The sequence below is a fragment of the Haemaphysalis longicornis genome, unplaced genomic scaffold (assembly GCF_048455015.1).
Source record: "Haemaphysalis longicornis isolate Haplotype H1 unplaced genomic scaffold, Haemaphysalis longicornis Haplotype H1 scaffold_1, whole genome shotgun sequence".
Taxonomy (NCBI): Eukaryota; Metazoa; Arthropoda; class Arachnida; order Ixodida; family Ixodidae; genus Haemaphysalis; species Haemaphysalis longicornis.
This window is the reverse complement of record NW_027526203.1, coordinates 377,972,695-377,997,244: the sequence shown is the minus strand read 5'-3', so window position 1 is coordinate 377,997,244 and position 24,550 is coordinate 377,972,695. Positions and strand designations below refer to the sequence as shown.

Here is a 24,550-nt window from a genome sequence, read left to right as displayed (position 1 = left end):
GTTGTTGCGTGATGTCACTAAGTACTCTTGATGCTTTTCTGTTTGGTGGTCGAGGCGGCATCACATTGCCTGCCACGCAGCTGCTGCTCGCTTAAGTTTCGCACTGTGAGCAGCTGAAAACTTGCGTGAATGGCAGCTACGGTGGCCGGCATCTTAAAAATGCCTCTTTCACACTGTTTTGTTTGGTATGTTTTTTTGAAATTATGAGAGGAATAAAACGTGCAGGTTAGGATGCTTATACGTGTGTCAAAGTGTGTATTGTTTTACATGTTCTAATTTTACTCAGAGCAATGCGGAGACGTAACTTATTTATTTCTTTTTTTTATTCAAGACTTGTTACTGGAAGACCTGTTAGAAGGTATATACATTGCTGGTCTAACAGGTGTAGAGCAACATTGCATGTTGCTTAGCACCTGTGGTAGCTTAGTTCCACCAGGGCAACCTGCTCATCCATGACTCGGTGCCTCGGCACTTGCTGCCTGTCCACTAAAAAGGCAGGCAGGGGAAGCAGGAAAACACGACACACTTGCTGTTACTTATTAGGAGGAGAAGTCGGTTGTTTTTGTTAGCTATTTAGGGTCCATAAAACCACTTGTGATGCTTGATTATTTCTTATAAACTGATGCAACTTTCTGTGCCTCATTTAAAACACAACTTCTTTGACAGCATAAATCCAGACGCGTAAACTATTACAGACTTATGCAGCCACACATTCACCGTGTGAGCAAGAGCACAACACAAACTGTGCGTGCTCAACAGCTTTCACATTTACATTCAAATTTTGGCTCATGCATCAGTCCTTTTTTGAACACAGTTGAGCATATGTTAGCAAAAAATTAAGAATATCTCAGCACTCCCTACCCCAGCGGAAAAATCGCAACAAACAAATGTCGTAGTCATCAGGAGCCACCTTTCAGTCTAAGTAACGGTCGAAACTCATTGCAAACAAAAATGGGCTCCCAAACATGTTAAAAAAGAAGTCTTCAATGTGTGCATTCAGATAAATTTATATTGTGCTTAGCATTTCATTCTGTTGTGGACGTTTAAACATTGTGGACTGAATTTTTTTACCTAGATTTTTTTTTTTTTTTTGCAGAGCGGGTATTGCAGGAATTACAATTTGTGTGAATACTTCATTGCCAATGATTATGCCCTTACATTTAAACAAATTTTGAAAAATGCTAGCGCACCTTGATTCTGATATCTGTAATTTTGAGGAATTTTTTAAGCTGTTGCTTACCTGCTGTCTTTGAGAAGCAAGAAAACAGAAAACTTCAGTTCCTTTCCTGTTCGGGCTGTGCAATGCTAGTGGTGAACCTCTATCTGTTGCCCCATCTTGCAAAGAGTGGCGCATTCAGAATTATCCCCTACAATAACCAAAATTCGCGAATCTCGGCCCTTGCCTAGAGTAGAAACTGTAGAACTTGGGAGCTGTCGCCTGTCCAACGGTTTCCCGGCGCAGAGGCGAGCAAAAAAGAAATAAAAGATGTCCTGTCACAAATGCGCAGTTTTGCAGGCAGTTGGATGATGGCGTACTGGCCGGCTGGCCCCAAAAGGCGGAGAGAGGATTTTTGAAGGAAAGTGAAGTAATACCGCGCTGCGGCTCCACGATGCATGGCGGCGCTATATCTGAAAATGAAACTAGCCAAAATCGCCGACTAGTGGTACTACTAGCCACACAGCTGAATCTGCAGACTCGTGCGCGGATTCAAGTACTCGCGCACAGTAAACTAGACTCTGCTGTGGCTTTATTGCCCAGTAAATACAGATAATAGTACGATAATTGCTCGGCGGAAATGGGCTCTGCTCACTCACTAAGCTGCAAGGACATCAGACTGTCAGTGTTGGTTGGATCATGGGTCCCTTCTTTCATGGCCACGATGACAGCTTATACAAGTTGGCTTCGCGGGAGTCTGCTTGCAGATTCGGTCTATGTTAATTGTTGGCGGTTCATTCTCCCCATGGCCACGATGGCTAGGTTGGAGTCCTTACAGCTTCAGCGAGCAAGCGGAGCCCCCGTCTCCACCGTGAGCAATGGTTGTGTTGCAGTCTACCTGGCAACAAATCCACAACTTTGTTGCCGGAGCATGGAGTCGGTCTACCAAGTAAGAGTAATCGAACCTGTGCGCGAGTCTTGGATTCTGCTATGCGGGTAGTAGTACAACTTAGTAGTTCTCCCTCTCTCGTGTAGCTATATCAGGGTCCCCGTTATCCCATGAGCTATCCCACAGAGAATGCTAATGGCTGAAATATGAGAAAAAGAATGTGTAAACATTTTGTTAAAGCTAGATTTCTGTGTTTTGCTTCGCAAAAGTCATGAAAGCCGCAGTAGTTGCTTTCTGTAAGTCATTACACAACTTGCATGAAAGCAGCCTATTTGCACTCCTTCATTTGGTGCCTGCAGCTTCCATTATGTGCTGCAAATATAGAAATTTAGCTCTCACCACACTTGTAGATTTTTCTTGGCACAAAGTGACAGTTAAGCATTTTGTAATTAGTGACTTCATGGCTGCTGATCCACTCTCAAATTTTCTTGGCACTTAGACACTTGTTTTGTGAGGCAAAGCTGGCATCAAAATTTCTCCTTCCCTTTAACAATATTCTCAACCTTTTTGACAGCATGTTGAAAGCTCTGCGCAAAGTTGACACCATGACAGACTTGGGGCTGGCCAGGCTTGGCCGTCATTTTCAACTTGCCTGGAGGGTTAATGGAGCCACCTGTAATGGAGAGCAAGACAAGACTGCAGTTGCAGAGAATGCAAGCCTGTATAGGCACATTGCGCTGATGCCCGCTACTCGAGCAGCCATTTTTTATATCCTGGTATCTTGGGGTGTCATTTCTATTGTGAAAGATGCCACGCTCATCACAGCCTCTGTCCGTAACATGCAGTTTACGTCAAGTGTCGGCGTTCTACCCGAGGTACCAGCAGCCATGATATGGGTGCCCACACAAAGAAAACACGTTGGGTATCGTCGTGCCAACAAATGCCGAAGCACATGATGTTTAAGTGGTGCAGGAGGTGGGACATTAGTCACTGATATTGTAGCCTACCAATCAGGTGGTAGGTAATAAAAAAAGGCAAGGAGAAACCAATGCATTCATCACTGCTGTTCAGTTTTTCTTCACACCTTTGCTTGGTGTCAGCCCCGTAGACTGTTGCCATGGCATGCTGTGGGAAGTGGGTGATAACTGGATGAAATCGGCAGTGCTTTATTTGTCCCCTAGCGTGCTCTACACGCTGCTTTATTAGGAAAAGTGCTGCGCTCACAGCGGCCTCTGTCCGGTGCAGGGTGCCTATTCATTCTTGGTTAACCTCACACCTGGGTATGTGCTTCGTATTGGGGAACAGTAGCTTTCTTCTTTCATGCCAGATGACCTTCCACATCTGCCTGGCAGTCACTTGACCTTGGTCAATCCCTTGGCCAATCCACTGCATAAATAGGTGTCATAAGTGTGTGTAGCCCATAGCCATTTTTTTTTACTTCAGATTTAACTAGCAATGGCCAGTATTTTTGCTGTTTCTGGGCTAAGTTTGGGCAAATTATTAGAAGTATGATGCATTATTCCTCTGCCACATGGAGTGGCATAAAACGTGTGCATAAAACTGAGATTTCATTCTCATCAGCAAAGGAGTTGGGGTGGAGTGGAGATTCCCACTTCTGAATTTGTGGGGCCTAGGTTCGGTTCCCTGTATTAGCAAGAGCTTTATATTTTACATTGTATGGTAAAAATGCACATGCAAAAAATTTGATGACTTGGACACTGCCAAGGCCATTTTATGCCTAAGGAGGACATGTCCACAGTTTTAAAACTACCTAGGGGGTGTATCTCAAATGGGGGGCCGCGAACCCCTAACGAAGACATTTTACAGAGTCATTGACCTTACTGTTGAAAAAAGAGTGAAGGGGGAGTGAGAAGAGGCGAGCTCCCTCGGCTGCCCCAGCCGAGCTGCTACAAGAGCTTCCCCGTCCCTCGTCCTTCTTGTCAAACCACCATACACTGTAAAAAAGTTGGTTTAAACCAACTTTTGGTTTAAATAACACCCCGTGGCAAATTTGCCGCGGGGCATTTTTATTCTATGCTGTTCTATTCTTTCACTTCTAATTCTAGTCCGTACATGTACGGCAGGTCATGTGCTGTGTCCAGTTCGCTCTAGTCATGCCGTGTGCCCTAGAGTTTGCCATTTGCAGATGCAGATTTGCAAACAAAGCCACAAGGCAGTAATTCCACAGCAGAGGCCAGGAGGTCAGCAAGGAAGAAAGAAAAGCTTAGGAGAGGCCCTGGTGCGACATGTTCTCTACTAAAGCCGGAACCGCCGTTTTAGTCAGTCTCCCTTTGTTACTTGTATTTTCAGTTCAGTTCAGTTTTATTACCTTAAAGGCTCCTGGCAGAGAGTATTGCATAAGAGGTGGGTCAAAAATAGATCAGGTGCAAACAAGTTAACAATGTGAAAGGTAAGTATTGAGTTCTTCTGAAAATATAATTGGGCAAAATAAAGATACAACATCTTGGGGAAGTCCATTCCAGTCACGAGCTGTTAGAGGAAAGAGAAGCGGCAAAAGTAGTAGTGTGAACACAGGGCAGGGCGACCTGTAAAGAGAGAGCTGCGATGAGGTGTGCATGGGGGGCGAACAATGTAAGGCAGGTGACGGAGTGAACCATGGTAAAATTTATCAAACCGGCGCAGGCTGGCAATGCAGCGATGCAGAAGAAGGCTATGCTAAGTTCGGGCTCCTCGTTTAATTAATGAAAGCCACCGGTAGCTCATGTATCGGCGTTGCCTCCGCTTGTAGCTGCCATGCTGGGTTCCTTTCATGCAGCCGCAGGAACGCGAAGTTGGGGGCCGCCGAGTGCATGCTTTGTGTTGTGGCAAAAGATGGGGGTGCTAAGTCTAAGTACCTCTGTCTCGTTTGTATGCGGTCAGCTCGACCGGGCGGTCTCAGTGAACGGCGGATGGGTGCACAGCAGTGAAAACAGTTCCGCCGTGGGGTTCCCTCTCGGACAGCACGCATGCCGCTATTATGGCTTGCCGACATTGGGAAGTGGACTGGTCGTTCGTCTAGGCGGACGAGCTGACGGGAAGCGAAAGGATGCTGTCTCTTGGTGTCGAAAAGGCGCGCGGTGTAGACTTTGAGGATTTGCGAAGCCGGCGTAGGTTCTGTTCGTTTATGGGTCATTCGCCTCGAGAATGCTCGCCTAGGTTTGGAGCAGCTCTTTCCGCCAGTCACGCGGCGGGCAGCGGTGTCCCTTAGTCTGGGGATGGGATTAGCCACAACTCCTTCATTGTGCTGGCGCGCACGCGGACAAGTGCGAGGCGGCAAGGCGAGGACACTGTAGGATGTTAGCCGCGCGAAGACCGCTCCAAGCATTTGGCTTTGGCTTTGAGCAGGAGCCGCCCACTTAATGTAATGGTTCGACCACTCCGTGCGGTCAGTGACTTTGGGTGGCGTGCATGGGAAACGCACTATGAGTGCATGAGAGAAGTGTCGGGTCATGTGACCGCAGGTGGGGACATGTTTAGGATTGGTTGGTTCTTGTGGCCAATTCGTGGTCCATATGAATCATGCTGGAAAGGGTTTTCGCTCTTTCTTGAACGCCACCCTTTGGAGGCGTGGTTTTTGGGATCAAAAATGAAGTGTCGGGTTTTGATCGGTCGGTCGGTCGGTCGAGGGGATCTAGATCAGTATAGATCTTGGCCAAACAGGATGCTGCGGGCAGAGTGACAATGTAACCCAGATGGAAATGATTTCCATTCCCGGCTGTGTTATGAAACGGTCTTGCTGGAAATGAGCTGGAAATGAGGATTTCCAGCAAGAATGTTTCATATTTCCAGCAAGACTGTTTCATAACACAGCCGGGAATGGAATCATTTCCATCTGGGAACCGTCATTCTGTCCTGATTTAAATACTTGGAGTAATGTAAATAGTGTAAATAAACCTAATATCCAGCAAGAAAGGCAGTCCTCATCCATCACCTGCTTCAAGCATCGGATGTCAGTCATCGGAGTGAGTCAAGGTCGTCCTCTCGGCTCGAGCATCAAAAGAACCTCATTATTTCGTCTTCATCATTCACCAAGAAGATGGAGAGGCGAAATTTAACTGGCTAGGAAGACCGGATCTTAATTTTAAGGAGGATACGCTGACGCGATACGAATATGAAGAATGAATTAATCTTGCTGCGTGATTTTGAACAGACTAATGCGTCGCTAAGATATTCCTGGTGTGGGTTCTAAATAGGGGGTGCATATTCCAGCTTGGATCGAATAGTTTAACATGCTCCGAACCATGGCAAAGGTGACGTTTTAGAAAACCGAGTGCTTCGCTTCTGGATGATATTATATTGTTGAAATAAAGTTTCCTGAACAGATTGTTGGACAATGTGACACCAAGGTATTTGTAGGTCTGAACATGCTCAATAATGGTGTTAGAGATAAGTAAAAGGTTAATTCCAACATTCAAAAGAAATGGTTTTGCATTTATTTGCATCAGCCACAAATAACACCATTCTTGAACGTGAATAAGATCGCTTTGAAGGGTTATTTGATCGCACTTGATAGTAATTGTATGGTAGACAACACAATCATCTGCAAAAATGCAGATATTAGAAGAAACGTGTTGGCAAGGCATTATTGTATACAAATTAAGACCGAAAGGAGTCCAAGTACGGGGCCTTGTGGCATACCCAAAATTACTGGGAGGGAACTCTAGCACTGATCATTAACATAAATGAATTGTGAGTGGTTAGCTAGGAAGGCCTCAATCCATGTTAGTACAGTTGGTTGTAGGTTCAATTTGTAGAGTTAAAATAGTAGGGCGGTTATGAGGAGCCTTGTCAAAAGCTTTAGAAAAGTTCAAGAATATAGCATCAGTCTTGCTACCTCCTGTGCCTTTACTCGTTTCCTCACCTCCATGCTCCCTTCCCTGTTGTCTGCTCTGTCTGCGCCTGTCAACCATTGGATACCAGTTGGGCTGTGCCATATGACATAGGGCCTCGCTTGGTGGTTTTGTTTAGTGGCTCCAGCAGCTCTAGGTGGTGTGACGCCGTTGACAATGGCCAAGCTGCGTGACTTCTTCCACACTTCTCCCAACGTGCTGATGGCGGGGTCTTCTATATAAGCTTCCTTTCATCGCTCCCAGGCACCAAAAACAATGTCGGCTCATCTCCAGCCCTAAACCCTTTCGCCAATATATACACATCAGATGCCATGCAAGTTTGTTTCATTAATAAGAATGCCTTGTCCAGATTACAATGATACCAACTTTATCCCAGACTTTAAACAAATAATAAAGATATTAAAGAAGACACATGAAGCAGTGGCCGCTCCCCAGCTACGAGTGATTTCTCTATGGCGTCGCAGAAACTTGCCCGTGCTTGGCGGCCGCTGACCTAATGAAGCCATAGAAAAAGAAATACTGATTAAGCCACCTTAAAGAAACATGACTGGGCGATTGTAACAGGGCCTCTGGTACCATTTAACCTTGAGAGTTCAACATTTCTTGTGCATTTTTTTTATTAAAATTTGTCTTTCGTGGCTGGAATGGTTCGGAGTAGGTTACCAAAGGTGTACTAGCAAAGACTAGTTCTTGATTTATTATTGCTAGTGGTGTCCCCTTCGTAACGGGCCATCTTACTAAGTTTTATGTTTTATATCTATGCTGCTCTTAGGGCAGGCACAAAATACTTTTGTTTTCTCTGACAGTGCTCGGCAATGTTCCCCTCTGCTTTTCGTCCACCAGCGTTCTAATGTTCTTTTAGTTGCCTTGACAGCCTTGAAGTTAACTCCCTCTGTGCTACCCTTAAATCCTAGGGCTTCTGGAAGCCGAATATTTCCCTCGTGTAGATTTTAAGTTTGGATGTAGCATGGGATGTAGATTTGTCTGGTAGTAGGGACCCTACTGGTAGATTTGGCTGGTAAACTAGCCAGCGCTCCTTGCGGTAGAGAATGGCAATAAAGCCAGTTATAGTATTGTATAAAAATTTATAGTTATAACCACGTATAAGCAAAAATACTGTTTGATTTGTTTATCTTATTTTTACAGTGGCATCACTGGCAGCGCGGCTATTGTATGTAGCAAGCACGGGCCAAGGCACGGGCTGCACGGCTGCCGTGGCTGCCGGCTGCCTTTCCTGGCATGGCATATCGATAAGAGAGGCGCTGGTCAAGTTGAAGTCATTGAAGTTCGGCATGTATGAATCCGTATTTTGTGCTCGTAGCACGAGTGGCACGAGTAAAGTTGTTAGCTTGAACCATACAGTTAGGTTGAACGTTGTTGAATTGTTTCCTTGCCTCTGCAACGTGCCGATAAACGAAACAGACATTGTGGCTCCTTTGTAAGGTAAGTGCTGACATCACAGCTCGAGACAGCGCGAGGTCCAGAAAAAGCGCCAATTGTAACGTGTGTTTATTTTGAATGAAGGTTTACGTTGTCTCTAAACAACCGTTTCATTATGTTCTACAGAACCGGCAATATGGTTGGAAGATTGGATATTGTCTTGTTTTGCAAGCAATGCTGAGAAATCGATGCTGTTCGTCAGGTAAGAGCATGTGATGTGTTGCGATTTGTTTGATAACTGCCTGGAAGAAAAACAGCCAAATAAGTCGTCAAAACAGCCCTCAGAAACAAAGCTACGAAAAAAAAAGGGGGGGGGGGGGGGGCTGTAGCTTATGTTTTCTGTACCCGGAGCAACTGACGCCCCGAAAGCTTTCAGTTCTAGCTAATGCAATCTAACCAAATAATCAAACGCAACGTAGTCTGATCTACACAACACAATCTCTTGTAGCCTGACCTACGTCCAACCAGTAACAAAGAAATCAGAGGACTGGAACAAAAGGAGCCTCTGCGAGATGGTGGAATGTAGAATTACGAAAGTGCCTGCATGCTCATATTCAGTGCCTGTATAGTTGATTATCGAGTAATGTAGCCTACATCAAGTGTGGAGACAACAGAAGCGTATTGCAAAGTTACATCAGTATCTTTCTGTCGGGGCAATAGTTGTTCGACACTCCCATTCAAATTGTGCGATGCACGTGATAAACAGGTGATTTGCTAAAGATGCTTTATCTTGGAAAACGACATTCAGCTTAGATAAGTACGTAGAATAAGCATGTCTCTGAATACACAACACAGTTTATTTACAGCTTTCAAAACGGTCGTGTTGGGTTTTCGTGACAAATGGCTCTGTCAGCTCTGTCAGCAGCCTAGTTTCTGCCAACTGCTCTTTGACCATGCATGAAATTGTAAAAGGCCTTCTGTTTTTGGTTTAGTTTATGCATTGCCCCACTTCTCTCGAATTTTTGGTGCATGTGTACTGGTAACACTGCTGTGTAAATGCATATTTGTCCTTCTAACCTTAGTTGTAAATACATTGCCTGCGGCACTTTGGGCTTTGCACGATGGTGTACCAGCTCACACAAAAGTTCGCACCGATGCAGTTTCCAGTTTTCAGTGCTTAATCCACTGGTAAAGGCCAATTTTTTTGCTGAACTGCAGGTGTCACTTGAAGAATGGCTGAAAACCCTTTTGCAACTCCCCAAGGAACAGGCTCTGGTGTGTACTATTGCTTTGCACATTCCTCATTGCTCTGCTGGAATATGAATACAATTGGGCTCAGTTTGTAAACAAGAGCCAAAAATAAAAGCGTGTCCACAAATGGAGAAAGTGATTTCTTGTTTCAACTTCATGTTGTTAAACAAGTAAAGGCAACTCTAGGCACTAACCACTGGAATGCCTATTGGCGGTGAGATGTTTGAGTGGCGCTCCCTGGCTCTGACGTCAGCTTAGGGACTTGCACCGCTGTCGTCTGCTACGCTCGTGCCGCTGTCGTCCGCTTGTGAGGGGCAGCAGCGCCTGTGCTAGAAATTGCCCGCTTTGATGGTCTGGTACATTAAAAAGCGTATTTCCAGTAATTAAGTTATTTCGCCAGCTTCTGACACCTATAAATAATTTGAAGCTGTATCCCACACAAGTTTGCAACACACCAGGAGAGAGAGAACCACTTTCTTGGAGCATCGCCCAGAAGGTCGTGTGCAACTCGTCCTTTCTAGCTTATTTGCGAGGTTCAGTGCTCAGAGCTCTTCGATAAGTATTCAAAATGCGTAGGCTTCCCTATAGCATTTTGGGATGCTTTTATGAAGACTCAATAGGCTAATGCTACGCACCAAGCAGCGGGGCCCTACATGCGCATCGCACAGCAGGAAATAAAACGGATCTCTTTTATTTATATCATCGTTGCTGTCTTGTATCTGGTGAATGTTTTTTCTGTGCCTAACGCATTATTTTTCTGCACCGTCACGAGCATATGATTTGGAGGCTTGGGGATGTTTGGGAGGCTCACAAAGTTGGTGTGGGTATTTTCTTGGGGCTGTAAGGCATACAATACCTTCAGAAATTGGCTTTTGTTATGGCTGTGTACAAGAAGGTGCATATCTGCAAAGTGCGTTGTTTATTCACATGCAAATGCAATGAAAAGGTTTGTACTACGCCACCGTGAAACGGCACAGACAACGGTTTCTAGAGTACTTGGAAGGCGGGGCTTTTGTGCCCCGAAATTTTTATCGTAACCATAGTTATCGTAACAAACTGATTCTCAACCCAAACAGTTCTGACATGATTACGGTGTTGAAGACTTGATATACTTACTAACGAACGCAATAAATAGTATACGTGCCGGTTTTCAGTTTAACAAGAATCGAAACCGATGAAAATGTCCAAGCAGCTCTTCATTGTTTTCCAACCCCTTCAGGTGTAAAAAACAAATCCTTGCCTACTTGGGATGACGTTCGATGAATTGAAGAAAATTACTCTTACTCTCTTGTCCTGGACCGAGGAACCCACACACTAACCAGCTCAATTTTACTGCTAAATAAAGTTTTTTCCTCCTCCCCCTACTCCTCTTCAGTGCAGTTTTACTATAATGCATATCTGAATATTGGGAAGATGTGGCTGTGGGAAATGTACCGAAATAACCCTCCAGGTCTGAACAAACATTGTGTTACTGTAATTTACTGGTTAGAAGCTTGGTATAAAACCAGCACGCGCCTATACACACAGTGGGTTATTTGAAGCAAAACCTACAGTTTTTGCAGCCCATAGTGCATGTCGGCATACTTTCATGCCATGACAACGGGAAGTGATGTCGTGCAAAGCTTTCGAGCGTTTGGCAAGGTTGCCAAAACTTTTACCTTACTTATGATTTCTGGGAATCGTAATGCCTTCTGCCAAAGCCAACAGCCCCGATGGCCTGGAATTTGTTTTGGTCTTGTATTTTCGTTGTTGTCGGTTACTAGCAGCTCGCTGTTCCCTTTGTTTGAAAAATTGCTGAATACAGAAGCTGACGCCTAGCTCCGACTCTGCGTGTTCCACACAGGACTGGCTTCGCAGGAATGGGGTGACGCCGGCAATGTTTCTTCTAGAGCTATACTTCAAATACTTCTGCAAAAACTATACTTCAAATCATGCCTTGAGCTAGTGTATGCGACTTTACGGGCCGTATTCCGAGTGCCTCCTCCACTCCATTTGCTCTCTCCACTCGGCTGAGGAGAGGATTCCGCAATGCTTATGCATGGGGAAATCAATTTCAAGGCACTCCTCTACTGGAGGCTTGAGTGGAGGAAGGATTCGGAATACCAGGGTATGTCTTGCAGGGTAAAATCTGCTGTGGACAAGCATCAAAAGTCAACCGCGTGCAAAGAAACAGCAGGGAGAGCGAGCTTGTGTGAAGCAGATGACAAGTGTGAGAATCCCTAAGCCAACGTCACGGAAATGCGCTTCAGAGCTCCACTTGTGGTCGCTATCGCCGCCAATGGCTTTTGAGGGGCCACTATATTGGTGGCAGTTGCTGCCGTGCCGTTGCTGGGATGTCTACTCTTATGCAGCTGTCCCTATGTCCATGGCTGTTGCTAACAAGTTGATCTGATTTTTTATTTATTTATTTACTCCAATAACGAGAAAAGCATGTTCAGAAAGACCATTTTTCTCAGTCAATGAAGCATTTGTACCTGTATCTCAGCATTGTGCAAAATTGATAAAAACTATATTTACACAGAAAAAAGGTAAAATGTACGAGAAAACGTCTGTCAAACTTGGAAAAATCTTCTTTCTGGCCTATATTGACCTTGAAATTGCGCATTGTTGTGCTCGTAGTAAAAATATCAAATACAAGCCGTTCACTAGCGCAAACGATGGTAGTTTATTTCAGAAAGTTTAATCAAAACAGTTTTTGTTTTAGCAGAGAAAAAAAAAATTCAATTTGTACAGCGACGCTACTTCACCCCGTTGTTCCACAGAGCGTCTTCTCTGCACGGCATGCACCTGCCTGCATAAAAAAGGTGTGAGCCAGCGGGTTTGCGCTACAAGAATACCTTTCGCCGCAATGGTATTCGTAGAGTCAGTACAGGAAAAAGGAATATTTCGCGTGTTAGTGGGAAAACTACAACGTGGAGCTAGTGGTGGTGCGCCCATTCCATGAGTACGGGAAACTCAACAACTGGCTGGACATGGACGTGCATAACGAAGCAGGGTATGTTATACATGGTATCTTTTAAGTATGCCGGAAATTACGAAATAAACAGCGGCGGAGTCATTTAGTTAAACAGATTAATTTGTATGCGTTAGTGGGAATCGCATAACCCGATGCTTTAAATGCACATCTGATGTCCAGTTGAGTTTCCCGTACTCATAGAATGGGCGCACCACCGCTAGCTCCATGTTGTACTTCTCCCACTAACACGCGAAATATTCCTTATTCCTGTATTGACGCTACGAATACCATTGCGGCGAAAGGTATTCTTGTAGCGCAAACCCGCTGGCTCGCGCCTTTGTCATGAAGGCAGGTGCATGCCGTGCAGAGAAGACGCTCAGTGGAACAACGGGGTGAAGTAGTGTCGCTGTACAAATACAAAAATTTTTTTCTCTGCTAAAACAAAAACTGTTCTGATTAAACTTTCTGAAATAAACTGCGATCATTTGTGCTAGTGAATGGCTTGTATTTGATATTTTTACTATGAGCACAACAATGCGCAATTTCAAGGTGAATATGGGCCAGAAAGGAGATTTTTCCAAGTTTGACAAACGTTTTCTCGCACATTTCACCTTTTTTCAGTGTAAATATAGTTTTTACCAATTTTCCACAATGCTGAGATACAGGTACAAATGCTTTATTGGCTGAGACAATGTGCTCGTATTTGCTAAAACTGTTTGAAAATGCTTGACATCGTGTATTTTCTGAATGGCGTAATCACAGCAAAGAAAAGAAAAAATATTTTAAAAATGCGGCATAGAGCAGCCCAGGGTCTCAACATGATGTTCACAAAAAAATGGCGGTCATTGTAAGAGTAGTTACTTTTTCATGAATTTTTTCACAGGCGTAAGTTTGCTTTAAACCCTGGAGGTAAAAGGGCCGCTAGAAAAAGAACAAAATTTTTTTTGGACAAAAACACTTTCAGGGAGCATTGTGGGCCATGCGAGGATGAGCCGCAATTTTTACTGAGCAAATCCGTGATGGTCGATTTTACGGCTGGGACGTTTGGCATGGAATGACCCTTCTACCAAATGATCAAATAATAGGTTGTGCGGGTTAAACTGCACAATGCAGCCACAAATGAGGCTTCAACTAATTCACTTCTATGCCTTTTAAAGGAGCACTGACAGGAAAATTTTATGTTACACTTTTATTGCTTTTATCGATGCTTAATGGTCTGACAAACCTGAAACAGCACTTCAAATACTTCAGCGCGCGATAGTTAATTACATTGAACGGCCTGAAAATCGTTTGTTTCAAATTCCCGCGCTTTCATCCCGAACGGCGCATATGACGAAATCCCGGCCTGACCTCACCGCTTTGTGCGGATGTCACTGGCGCCCGCTTGAGAGGGTGTTGCGCCCGCTCGCCGCTCGTGGGGCTGCGCGCGTGAAGTGACGTCACGAGTTTTTGACGAGCGCTGTCGTGTCACTTCTTTTGGCTTCACGGGGTGATGTCACGCTAACGTCCATTTGCTGAGTGCCGCTCCGTCGGCGTGGTAAATGAGATCCAATTGAACTATGTTCTTTGCGTCGCAGGCCGTTCATATTTCAGCCAGGGTATTCTGTTGAGTGAAGGAAGCGAACTGTGCAATAATATTAACGCCGAAAATTGGTGTCAGTGCTCCTTTAAGTTTCTGCTATGCTGGGCTTTACTTTGAAATGATGTTCTAAAGGAACAAAGTTATGTAGAGGCAGCCAAAAGTGCTTGTCCGACTTTACTTTGACAGTCTTCATACTGTACTGTTGCTCCTTCCAAAGCATTTTGGACTGTGATGTACCCTGGGAGGCAAGAGAGGCTGCCAATTTTCTTTTACTTGTGCTTCATTGGGCTCTTGCTTGTTGATTTTCAAATTTTTTATATTTTGTGTGCTTGTTAATTTTAATGCTGAAAGAATTCCCAAGCTACTTTTTGTAGATTTGTGGTCACCATATGTGCGTCTATTTTGGTATGTTTGGTGGTGCTTTCACACTTGAAAAGGCTTGAATAGGAATGGGAATTTTGCGCAGGTGTCTGTCCATCAATGATGCGTTTATGTAGTGAGGATATGCACATAACTATATATACACACAGTTCACCACCAAATTTTCGGGCCTCATAAGGTTGAAGAAAAAAAATGTTTGAATAATCGCTGGTATAGGTGTTGTGTTTTATAGGTGTGCAAATATTCGAAACTTCAAATATTTTGCAAATAATGTTTTGTATTTGATTTGCTGTGTTGTTTTACCGTTCAAAGTCTTTTCACTTTTCGAATATCCGAAAGTTATGAATAATGGAGCAACAAAAATTGGCTCTGCTGTGCAACATAATGTTTGAATCTGTATTGCGTAGCATGCCCATTCAGGTTGACCTCTTTGCATGACGCTGAGCATTGCAAAAAAGCCTACCATGTGTAGGCCTTGCGCAAAACAAGTGCATGGTTAATGACTGGAGGGACCGATCAAATGTACTTCCTGTGTTCACAGTGTGCAGAGGCACGTGTATTCCTTCATTGCATCGCCTTGCCACCTTGTCTTGATCCTTTATTTAAAATTTCTTCTGCCATTTTTTTGCCAAGCACTAGTGCATAAGCACTCACGTGTGTTAACTTGTCCTGGCTGCCTGTGTTATCTTCTTATCTGCTTTTTTTTCCCCAATTACATTTTAGAAAAGCTGTTCATATTCAAAAATATTCGATTTGGTTCACAGTAAGTCTTAACTCTCCATACTTGATTTGCAGTCCCAAATTTCATATTCGCGCATATCTAATAGTTAGGTAATCAGGAGCCCACAACATTTTGCTGGACAGTTCCACGAAAAATGTCTGAAGTATTTGGGAGTCTGAAAAATCAGTCAACTGGACAGCATGCACGCACTAACACAAATGGACAAACAGAAGATTACTGTGTTCCTTATCAGGAGTTCTGTGCATGCAGCGTGTTTATTCAGGCAGATTTGAGTGAGCTTTTATGCTTATATAAAGTGTGGGTAGTCAGGTTGTTGGTTGGTGGTGGTGTTAGATCAGGCAGTGCTAGCCTTGCATGATATGCTGGCAATTGTTCCACCAGAGTGGCACCCGATGCATTGAATGGTATATGGCTCCTTCACCATAAGTCCGTGAGTTGTGTGCCCCAAAGGAAGCTAATAAGGAGGCGCCATGCCTCTCTACGAAGTGTCCAGTGCCCCAGTGAAAAGACGATGTGGTCATCCAGAGTGGTGTGTGGGGCTGCAAACTTGCACATCACCAGGAACAATGTTGTCTGCTCCACAGCATACTGTGGACAGCTCATTAGATTGGGTTCTACATCTCCTACCATCGCACATGACATGTACAGACACGGTCATACGACGTCTAGCTTGAATTGCTGAGCTGTAATCTTCGCTGACCATGCCCGGATGCAGTATAATAAAGTTGCATCCACTCTTGTTTTTAAAAAAGCACACTACTGACACAAACTGAATATCATTTTTTGGTATTTTTCTCTCTTCTTTTGTTTCTTCTCTTTCTTCCTCTTTCTTCTGCCCTGTAATCTATCGGGCCTTTTTTCTTTCCCCTTTCCCCCGCCAAGTAGCATGCCGGTGTCGAAATTCCGGCAAACATCTTGGCTTTCTCCTCTAATAAAGAGCCTTCTCTCTCTCGCTCTTGTTAGTCGCTTTGTAACACAAGGTTGATGTTGGTGAGCATGCAGATTCCTAAAATGGTTGATAACTTCCCATGTGAAGACGATCCGGTAGTCGCGGGAACTTTCACAGTAGGTGTAAATGACAGGGCATTTTGTGCCATCTGATCAGCAGCATCGTCGCTCTTGATGTCAACATGGGATTGTAGCTACTGGAGTCGCATATTAAATTCTTTTGTAGAGATCCTTCACAAGCTGTAATGAGTGCTGGCAAATCTTTCTGGTAGGATTCCCATGCTGCAAGAGCTGCAGTGCTGCTGTGGAATAATTCAAGATAACTTGCTGCGGCCTGCATGACTACAGCTTTCGCAAAGCAGGCGGTGATATAAGTGTGGAATCGAGAAAGACTCCTACTTAGGCTTCTATTATGCCTGGCTTGGCTTATATGGGACACATTTAAGCATGTGCCAGATAACTTAAAGGGACCCTGCAGCACTTTCCACTGACTACTCGTAATGTATTTTGGAATAAAGTGTATTGTCTCAGCAACCTCCTCCCACAAGAATTATAAAAATTCATTCACTATCACCTAGGCTTTGCGCGATGAAAAATTGTGCATAATCGTTCCCTCTCAACTCGACCGTGGACTACGCGACAAAAGCTGCGTGCTCTCTCACTATCATCTAGGCTTGGCGCGATGAAAAATTGTGCATAATCGTTCCCTCTCAACTCGACCGTGGACTACGCGACAAAAGCTGCGTGCTCTCTCCCGGAGAGAGGGGTGGCTCGTGGCAGTCTCTTCAGCGGCTTTCGATATGTCACAGGCCAGAGAGTTTTCTCTTTTTCTCTTTCTCCGCAACGTGGAGGGGTCTATTTCCAGTCTGGTGCAACAAAAAAGCAGGCTTTGCTGCCTGCTCGCAAGCGCACGCTCAGGCTGGTAGGGTGTTTTTGAAGCAATAAGCATTTGATGTCGAGTGGTCTGGTTGAAAGGGAAGTACGCATTGAGTTCGTCACTCAAACTCAGCGCGCACGCAAAAAAACAAAAGAAACACTAAAACTGTTCAAAATTTTCGTGCATAGAAGAGGTTGGTGCACAGCACCGTTGACGGTGGATCTTCACAGGAAATGCGAGAAACAAGCCGTGAAGTTGACCAGCAACAGCCAGTAGGACAGCCACCGCTGAAATGATGTAATTACAGCAGTGTCAGTGGTGCATAATGAGGAAAATTGAAGAGTGCCGTTGGTTTTGCTGTGTCTTTCACCGTGATTTGCTTGCTTACCGCTTCACGTGCACGTGTAATATTTGGCTCAGGTATTCCTGGCAGTGTAATCTAAACGTCGCGCAGTTTTCTTTGCACTGCTCAAAACGGGTTGCAGGTTCCCTTTATGCAGAACATTAAAATTAGACAAGCTTAACTTTTTAGTACAATTTACTCAATTTTTGCATATGTGTGTGCATGCAAGCCAACACCCAAATGCATGCACATATTTGCTGAAGTTCCTGCTCCCAAAGACAGCTGCATCTTCTCACGAACCTCTTCGTAATTCTGCCAGAATTGCCTAGTGATATTGCATAGAAGGAGGCAAAGTTCTGCTAATTTTTATCCCCAATTGTGTTCTTTCGTGATTTGCAGAGCACCACCTGGAGTATCCCAGGGAGTGTAAACTGATGAGGAGTGCGGAGCATGGCCCGGAGTTGGGAGGCCCGTGTCCAAAAGTCAACTTGACCTGCCTATTTCAGTGTGCTTATCAGGTGCTCAAAGCTAACAGCCCTGCTAGCGATTTGCCCATGGTTGTGGGTCTCAACAAGCAACATGACGACATAGTAGCGTTCTGTCAGGAAAATGCCTACACCATAGTGTCGGAAATGGGGGCAGCTATCGATAAGTGCCTGCAGCAGGCACTGGGGCAAGACATCAATGCAGCTGGTTTGTATGGTTTAGCGTTTGTTCGATGTGGTGAGCTTGAAGATGCTGCCTTCATAACATTTGTCAAGAGTAACCAGCTAGTTATCAGGTATTTTGCCTCTTTCAAGCAAGGAATGGCTTCCAGCTTTGCTGACGTGCTGAATGCCAAGATGCAGAAGCTGGGTGTCTCTGAGTCGTGCCGACTGGTAGCAGCCACTGTCGATCGAGACTGCTTTCACGTGGAGGAGATAGAAGCTGTGCTAAGCGCAAAGAAGGACCGCACGAGTGCTCTCCTCGAGTTCCACTGTGTCATCTACAAGTTGGAATCTGTACTGGGCCGTGCATTGCAGAAGTCGATGCTGGACGATCCTCAAGTGGCCATCATAGCCAATCTGTGCAACATGCTCAAGAACTTGGCCCTGGCTGATGACCTCAATCTGGGTGATGCCATGTTCCAGGGCCCCGAGTCATCGACGAGCACGTTCTTCAACTACAAGACCCTTGTCACCCTGCACAACCACTGGCTTGACATAGTGACCAAGCTAAACAAGGTGCTAGTTGACTCGCTGGTGGAAGACGACCGCCAGGTGATTTCGTTTATTCTGGCCACCCTCAAATCCACCACGTTCATCGTGAACCTGGCATTCTACATCGAGCTTTTCCGCAGCCTTCACGAATGGACCAGCAGGGTGGTGGCTCTGGGCATCCCCGCCTACCAGGTGCTGAACGAGCTGCAGGGCGCCTCAAGCACTTTGCGTCACCACACAGCTACTGGTGGCGTCCGTGTCGAAGAGCTCCTTGAGGAGTTGCGCCAGAGCTGTGGTCGCTATCGGGGCGTCGACATCAACTGTGATTTAGACGAGGCGCTCTTTACGGCCACCATGAACAAGGTGTGCAGCCTCATGGCTGAAATCCTGGATGGCATTGTGCGCCAGACAAGCCCCTCCATTAGCAAGTTCAGCATTCTGGACCCAAAGGTGTGGCCAGTAGATACGTGTCAGCTGGATGACTTTGGCTTTGACTCCATCAAAGCCTTAGCGCGCGAGTACCGCCACTCGCTACTAGACAGTGTGGATGTGTTCCAGGAGTGGGGCTCATACAAGCGGACAGTACAGAACTCGTTTGTGACTCAGCTGAGGGACAACTTTGATGCGCTTGCTGTCAGGATGGTGTCGTCCTTTCGGAGCTTGTACCCGGGCATTGTAACACTGCTGAGTGCAGTAACACTGCTTTGTCCAGCTTCCAAAGCTCTTCACAAGAGCACTCAGCAGCTACTAGAAGGAGAGCAGAGTGAGGAAGTGCGAAACATTCAGATCAATGGGCCTCCGGTCGGGTCGTGGTCAGCGGCGGCAGCAATCAATTTGCTCTTGCAGGAGCACTGTATTGAACAAACCACACAATTTGTTGACAGGAGTTGTGACCTTATGTTGCCTCTCGAGGTTGTCAGAAGAATTTTTGTGAGTTCTGCCTAGGGCACATTCACACAGTGACACCATTGAGCACTTATTTACGTCATGTGGACATCCAGCCGGTAATTCAAGGATTTGGTAGGCTTAGAAAGCAAAAAAGAATTGTCCAGGGAGAGCTTAAATGTGTTCGACAACTTCTCATGTTATTGGGGGGCTTCCTTTTAGTATGTACTTTAACAAGGCCCAGTTTTCTTGCTGTATGCCACCTATGTACACATTTATTTTTGAAACGAAATAAAATGGTAGGGACATAATAGAACCTGTTAAACTTTAGTGTTTTGTCTTTCTATGAAAGAAGACCAGATTTAAGTTCGAGTGACTTTGGAGTCAATCGGAAACATTGTCTAATGAGGTTAAAGTTAGTCTGTGTTCTGAATTCCTCAAAACCGATTCACTGAGAAGAGCACTGGAGAGTTATGTTTTTGGCATGGTTCAAAGATGATGTATGTGGCATTGGTAAGTCTGAGCATCATTTATCAGATAGGTAGCATATATAACCCTATATAAATTATCCCTGAACAAAAGTAAATTCTATAATAATTAGGGAAGAATGGCCTCTAATTAAAAGTTTTGAACGAGTGTGATGTAATTAACTGTAGTCTGTGAAATGACTGCAAAGAGTGCCTGTTGTTTTCTGTCCGGGTTAGGAAATGAACTAATGCTTGACAGTTTTACTGTGTTGTGAAAATAAAGGTTCCATGTGTTTGGCTGGAGTGTGCAAGCAGTTATAAGTGACAAGTTCACTTCAGTGCCCCTTTAGAGAACTGTTGGCAGGGTTGTAGGGGCAGTCTAGCTTAAAATTGCTTGCAACTTCATTGTTCTTTTGCACTGTTCTAATTGTAATAGTGTGGACATAACTTGATGTTCTGCAGCAGGCATGTCACTGCAGTGGGGATATTCTACTGAAACAAATTGCCTGTTTGACCAGTTTTCAAAGAATGCTGCGTGGAGTCAACATACTGGCTATCCGTTTGGGTACTTGCCTCAATGCATCATTGCTGGCGTCATTTATGTGATGAAGAGGTAGAATTGTAATTTTTCTTTATAACTGCTAAATTTCTCAGTGAATGAAGCATCATTTTCTGCGGGACAAGTGCTGACGGTACTGTAAAACACCAAAGCCTGTTTGTCTGAATGCGATAAGTCGGGGATTAAGTTCTCTACTATTACCTAAGCGCGCCCTAGGAAATAAGTCACTTGCTCGAAACCTAAACAAGCGCGTGGATAAGTTGGCTTTTCCGTTGGCTTTTCCAGCAACCGACTTATTTGCCGTGGCCGACTTCATCTTATTGTAGTCTGCAGTCACCATCTTATTGTAAGCGGGAATTTATGCGTACGGCCAAACAGGCCCAACACAATAAAACAGTTATTTGCTGTCTCGTGGCCCTCCTCATTTTATTTTTTATTTTAGAGCCCGTTTCTCTGGACTCAGGTGGCAGTGTTCGTCTTTGGCTTTTGGCTGCTTGGCCTTTTCGGGACGAAGCACTGTTCGGAACTAATCGGAAAGCACCCATAGCGCATGAACAAGAGGTGTGTCACAGGATTTGCTGTGTGGGGGACCTAGGAAGGAGATCAAAAGCACACAATTTGGACCGCCGAGGCAACCAAGAGATTGTAGTTGGATTGCAGCAGTGCACCACGGAGATACGTCACCGAACTCTTCGTGGTGCTAAGTTGCACTCCGCTAGCTCTCCCAGCCGAAATGCTACCCAAAAATGGGAGTGCGTGAGGGAAAAGCTGCCTAAATCAGAAGCAGTCGCTGCAATGGACCTTTTTCCAGTAGCGCTCTGCGCATGCGCTACTCTCGCTCCCAGCGATCGATCCTCCATTACTGCCTAAATCGGAAGCAGTTGCTGCAATGGACCTTTTTCCAGTGGCGCTCTGCGCATGCGCTGCTCTCGCTCCCAGCGATCGATCCTCCATTACTGGGGGACAAAATGTAAACAAAGCGACGCCATATTGGATTAGCCTGTTGCGATCGCCGAGCCAGCTAAATGCTGCTCCATTTTCTGAGCCCTGAAAGCGGCCGACAGGCAGGCGCTACGGCTGCCATCGAAAAATTTCTCTACCCCAGAAACCATTCGTGGCGGCTAGGGCCGGCGGAAAAAAAGGGGCGTGTTCTTTAATACCCTCACGGCCAGACTGGAGAAGCGGCGAGCGTGCACTTTCATACGGCCTGCGCACCCGAGAAGGAAACGATACAGCCGATTCTTGACAGAGTCAGGGCGCTTCGAACCCACCTTTCTTTTTCCTATTCGACGCATCGCCTCTGGCCGAGTGAGCCGACGACGCTTGCCGCGCGTTTTAGATCTGCCGCGGAATATCACCGTTACCAATGGATACCTTCACTGCTATACCTATCTATCACCCCCTTTCTCCTCTCTAATCTTTATATCCCCCTCCCCCTCCCCACCGCACTGGGTTGTATGCCGGTGAGCCCCCAGTTGGGCTCAATAATATCCCCAGTGCACTTCCTTTCCTTTTCACCTGAACCACCTAGTAGTAGTAGTAGTAGTAGTAGTATCTCACCAAAAAGGTCAGTACACCCGCCCAATTTTTAAATGCAGAGCATTTCAGTAACTCACGATGTCACCCGCGTTGTCCCGTCGTAGACCGCACCGTCGTTGTCTGCACCCCTTCCCCTACACTATATAAAAACGCAGTGCACGTGTGTGCACGGCAAGAACAAAAACTGGTTACATGGAACAAAAATTCAGTTGAGTTTTCCCGCGTTCGCTTAGCGGTCGCCATCTGTTGACACCTTCGGCAACTACGCGTCTCCCGTATGAGAAGGTGTCATCTATACCTATAAAGAAACATCCCCCTCGCGAGGGGCACGATCAAATGCAGAGCATTTCCGGGGGCGCACGACGTTAAGTAGTTTGCGTTACGTTAATGTTGTTGCACTTGTGGCAACTGCTGACAAGAGAGCGCTCGTCAGCAGTAATTTGAATGAGTCAACGATATAAGGCACGTTCGTAGCGTCCCGTTCTGTGTCGACTTTGTGGCGCAGTGGGTAGAGCACCATGTACATTGCGTTCCGCCCGCAGGGTCGAGGGATCGAAACCTGGCGCCGGATAGTATTTTCTTTTATATAGTGTAGGGGGAGGGGTGCGGACAACGACGGGACAACGCGGGTGACATCGTGAGTTACTGAAATGCTCTGCATTTAAAAGAAGACTCGTTGTGCGCTTCAGTTGCATGCTGAAGAGCTTTAGCTGTATGATTTTGACTGCGCTCCGCTGCAGGCGGTCCGCTCAGCCCGACCAGAGCGCGAGCAGCATAAACACTTTTAGCTGAGCGGTAACCGTATCTCCTTCGACGGGAAATCATTCACGTCACTGGTCGTGCCCTGCGCGTGTGCAAACCAAGACATCATCCGAAAGGAAAAATAAATGATATTTCAGTCACGTAAAGTGCCGTACTTATTGCCTGTCTCACCATTTTCATATAATACAGTCGCCGATAAGATATGAAGCTCCTTTTGCGCAAGTATCCAAGCTTCAGGGGGGCGGAAAACACGTTGACGTTGTGGCTCCAATATTTTTTAACCGGTGCGATAACCCATGCAAAAGGAGCTACTGTAAAGACACGAAACCAACTTGTGAAGTCAAGCACAGGGTTAGGTTTGTTGACTGCGCTACGTGTGTAGCGTACGTCATTCCGTTAGACTGTCAAAAGATATACGTGGGGCAAACGGGGAGGTGTATCAATGGTCGCCTGCGCGAACATGCTAACAATGTGAAAAACGCCAACTCAGGCAATTTGACTATCCACTGTCGGGATTGCAAATGTACCCCCTGTTTGATAAGTGTTATATAATAGCGACGAACAGGAACCAGACGACCAACGAGATAGATCATTGCGGCCAATGAAATAGTACGTGCTGGGGACTGTTGTGTAAGCACTCCCTCCCTTGCATTTACGGAAAAGGAGATACACTTTCTTGGGCAAGACAACGGTTTATTGTGAAACCGCAATCGCAGTGGCACGTGCCCTAAGAGTGGGGTAATGCAAAAAGGGGAGGAGCTGTTTCTTCCTTGTTTTTTGGATGAGTGTGTATGAGAGAGAGAGAGTGGGTGCATGGTATAAATCTGTGATTTCTTCTTAAAGTTTGTTGAAAGTGCGCTGTGTCTCGTGTCGTCTCTCTGCAGTCTTCGTTCCTTTTTTGCGCAACTGAAGTACACCGAAGTTAAATCAGATGTTGAACGAGACGTTTATATGGGCACAGCCATTTCTAAACAAGTAAATCTGGTGGCAACGTTCATACTTGTCAACATTGTTCAGCAATAACAAAACATTTCGCATATCTGAGACAAAACATCAACACGTAAGTGATATTGCCATGATCCTTTATCAAAAAAATACATGGATGCTTGATTAAATGTAAAAAAATGCGCCCAGAAAAATACAAAATCGGTCGTCCGGAACACTATAGTTCACCTCACAAGCTAGCTGCAGCACTGTGGAGGCTACATTGTTGTCCCCCTCAGGCCGCCTAACTCACCGCGAAGGAAGCGACAAAAGGCGCCAGGGCCTTGCGGTGCCACTTGCCGAGAGGGGAGAAGGGAGTGTCCTTTCAGGACCCCCTTCACGTAGGGAGCCTACATGCGCCGCGCCTTCGTCGTAGGCGCGGCACATGTAGGCTCCCTACCTTTACGGCGGATTAGGCGCCCTCAGTGGGCGCACTATTGATAACAATGTAGCCTCCACAGTGCTGCAGCTAGCTTGTGATATGAACTATAGCTCCTGTCGGCATTTCAAGAAGTCATCGAGTCCAAGGAGTTACGTGTTTGTGGTGCAGATGGTGAGCCACGAAAGGATAGAGAACACTCGCAACAGATCGCGCGTTGGTATGAGGAACGACGCCACAAGCTGTGGCGGTAATGCAGCTGTTGCTGCCACGTCGCTGACGCGGCGGTGAGAGAACGAGTGCACACCCATGCCGCCGACTGTATTTGGGCAGGTTTTGACGGCCCGGGAAGCAAAACGGGGCCGATACACCGAGCCAAGTGTGAACGTTGCGCCGATCTGGCGGCGCGGGAGGAGTGGGC

The 24,550-nt window shown here is 45.7% G+C and overlaps 1 protein-coding gene across 1 annotated transcript; it reads left to right on the top strand.

Annotated features, from left to right (window-relative positions):
* The first annotated feature begins 7,998 nt into the window (after positions 1-7,998).
* On the top strand, positions 7,999-20,875 carry LOC144155144 (uncharacterized). The gene is made up of 4 exons (XM_077686412.1): positions 7,999-8,338; positions 8,462-8,537; positions 9,494-9,550; positions 17,755-20,875. Exons 3-4 carry the CDS (start codon positions 9,508-9,510, stop codon positions 19,497-19,499), a joined length of 1,788 nt encoding a protein of 595 aa, XP_077542538.1. The 5' UTR covers positions 7,999-8,338; positions 8,462-8,537; positions 9,494-9,507; the 3' UTR covers positions 19,500-20,875.
* The last annotated feature ends 3,675 nt before the right edge of the window (positions 20,876-24,550 follow it).

Excerpts from the sequence above, each read along its gene's own strand:
- LOC144155144 (XM_077686412.1), top strand. The coding sequence starts at position 9,508 with ATGGCTGAAAACCCTTTTGCAACTCCCCAAGGAACAGGCTCTG. Across the intron at positions 9,551-17,754 it reads TCCCCAAGGAACAGGCTCTG|AGCACCACCTGGAGTATCCC; the intron begins GTGTGTACTATT and ends CGTGATTTGCAG.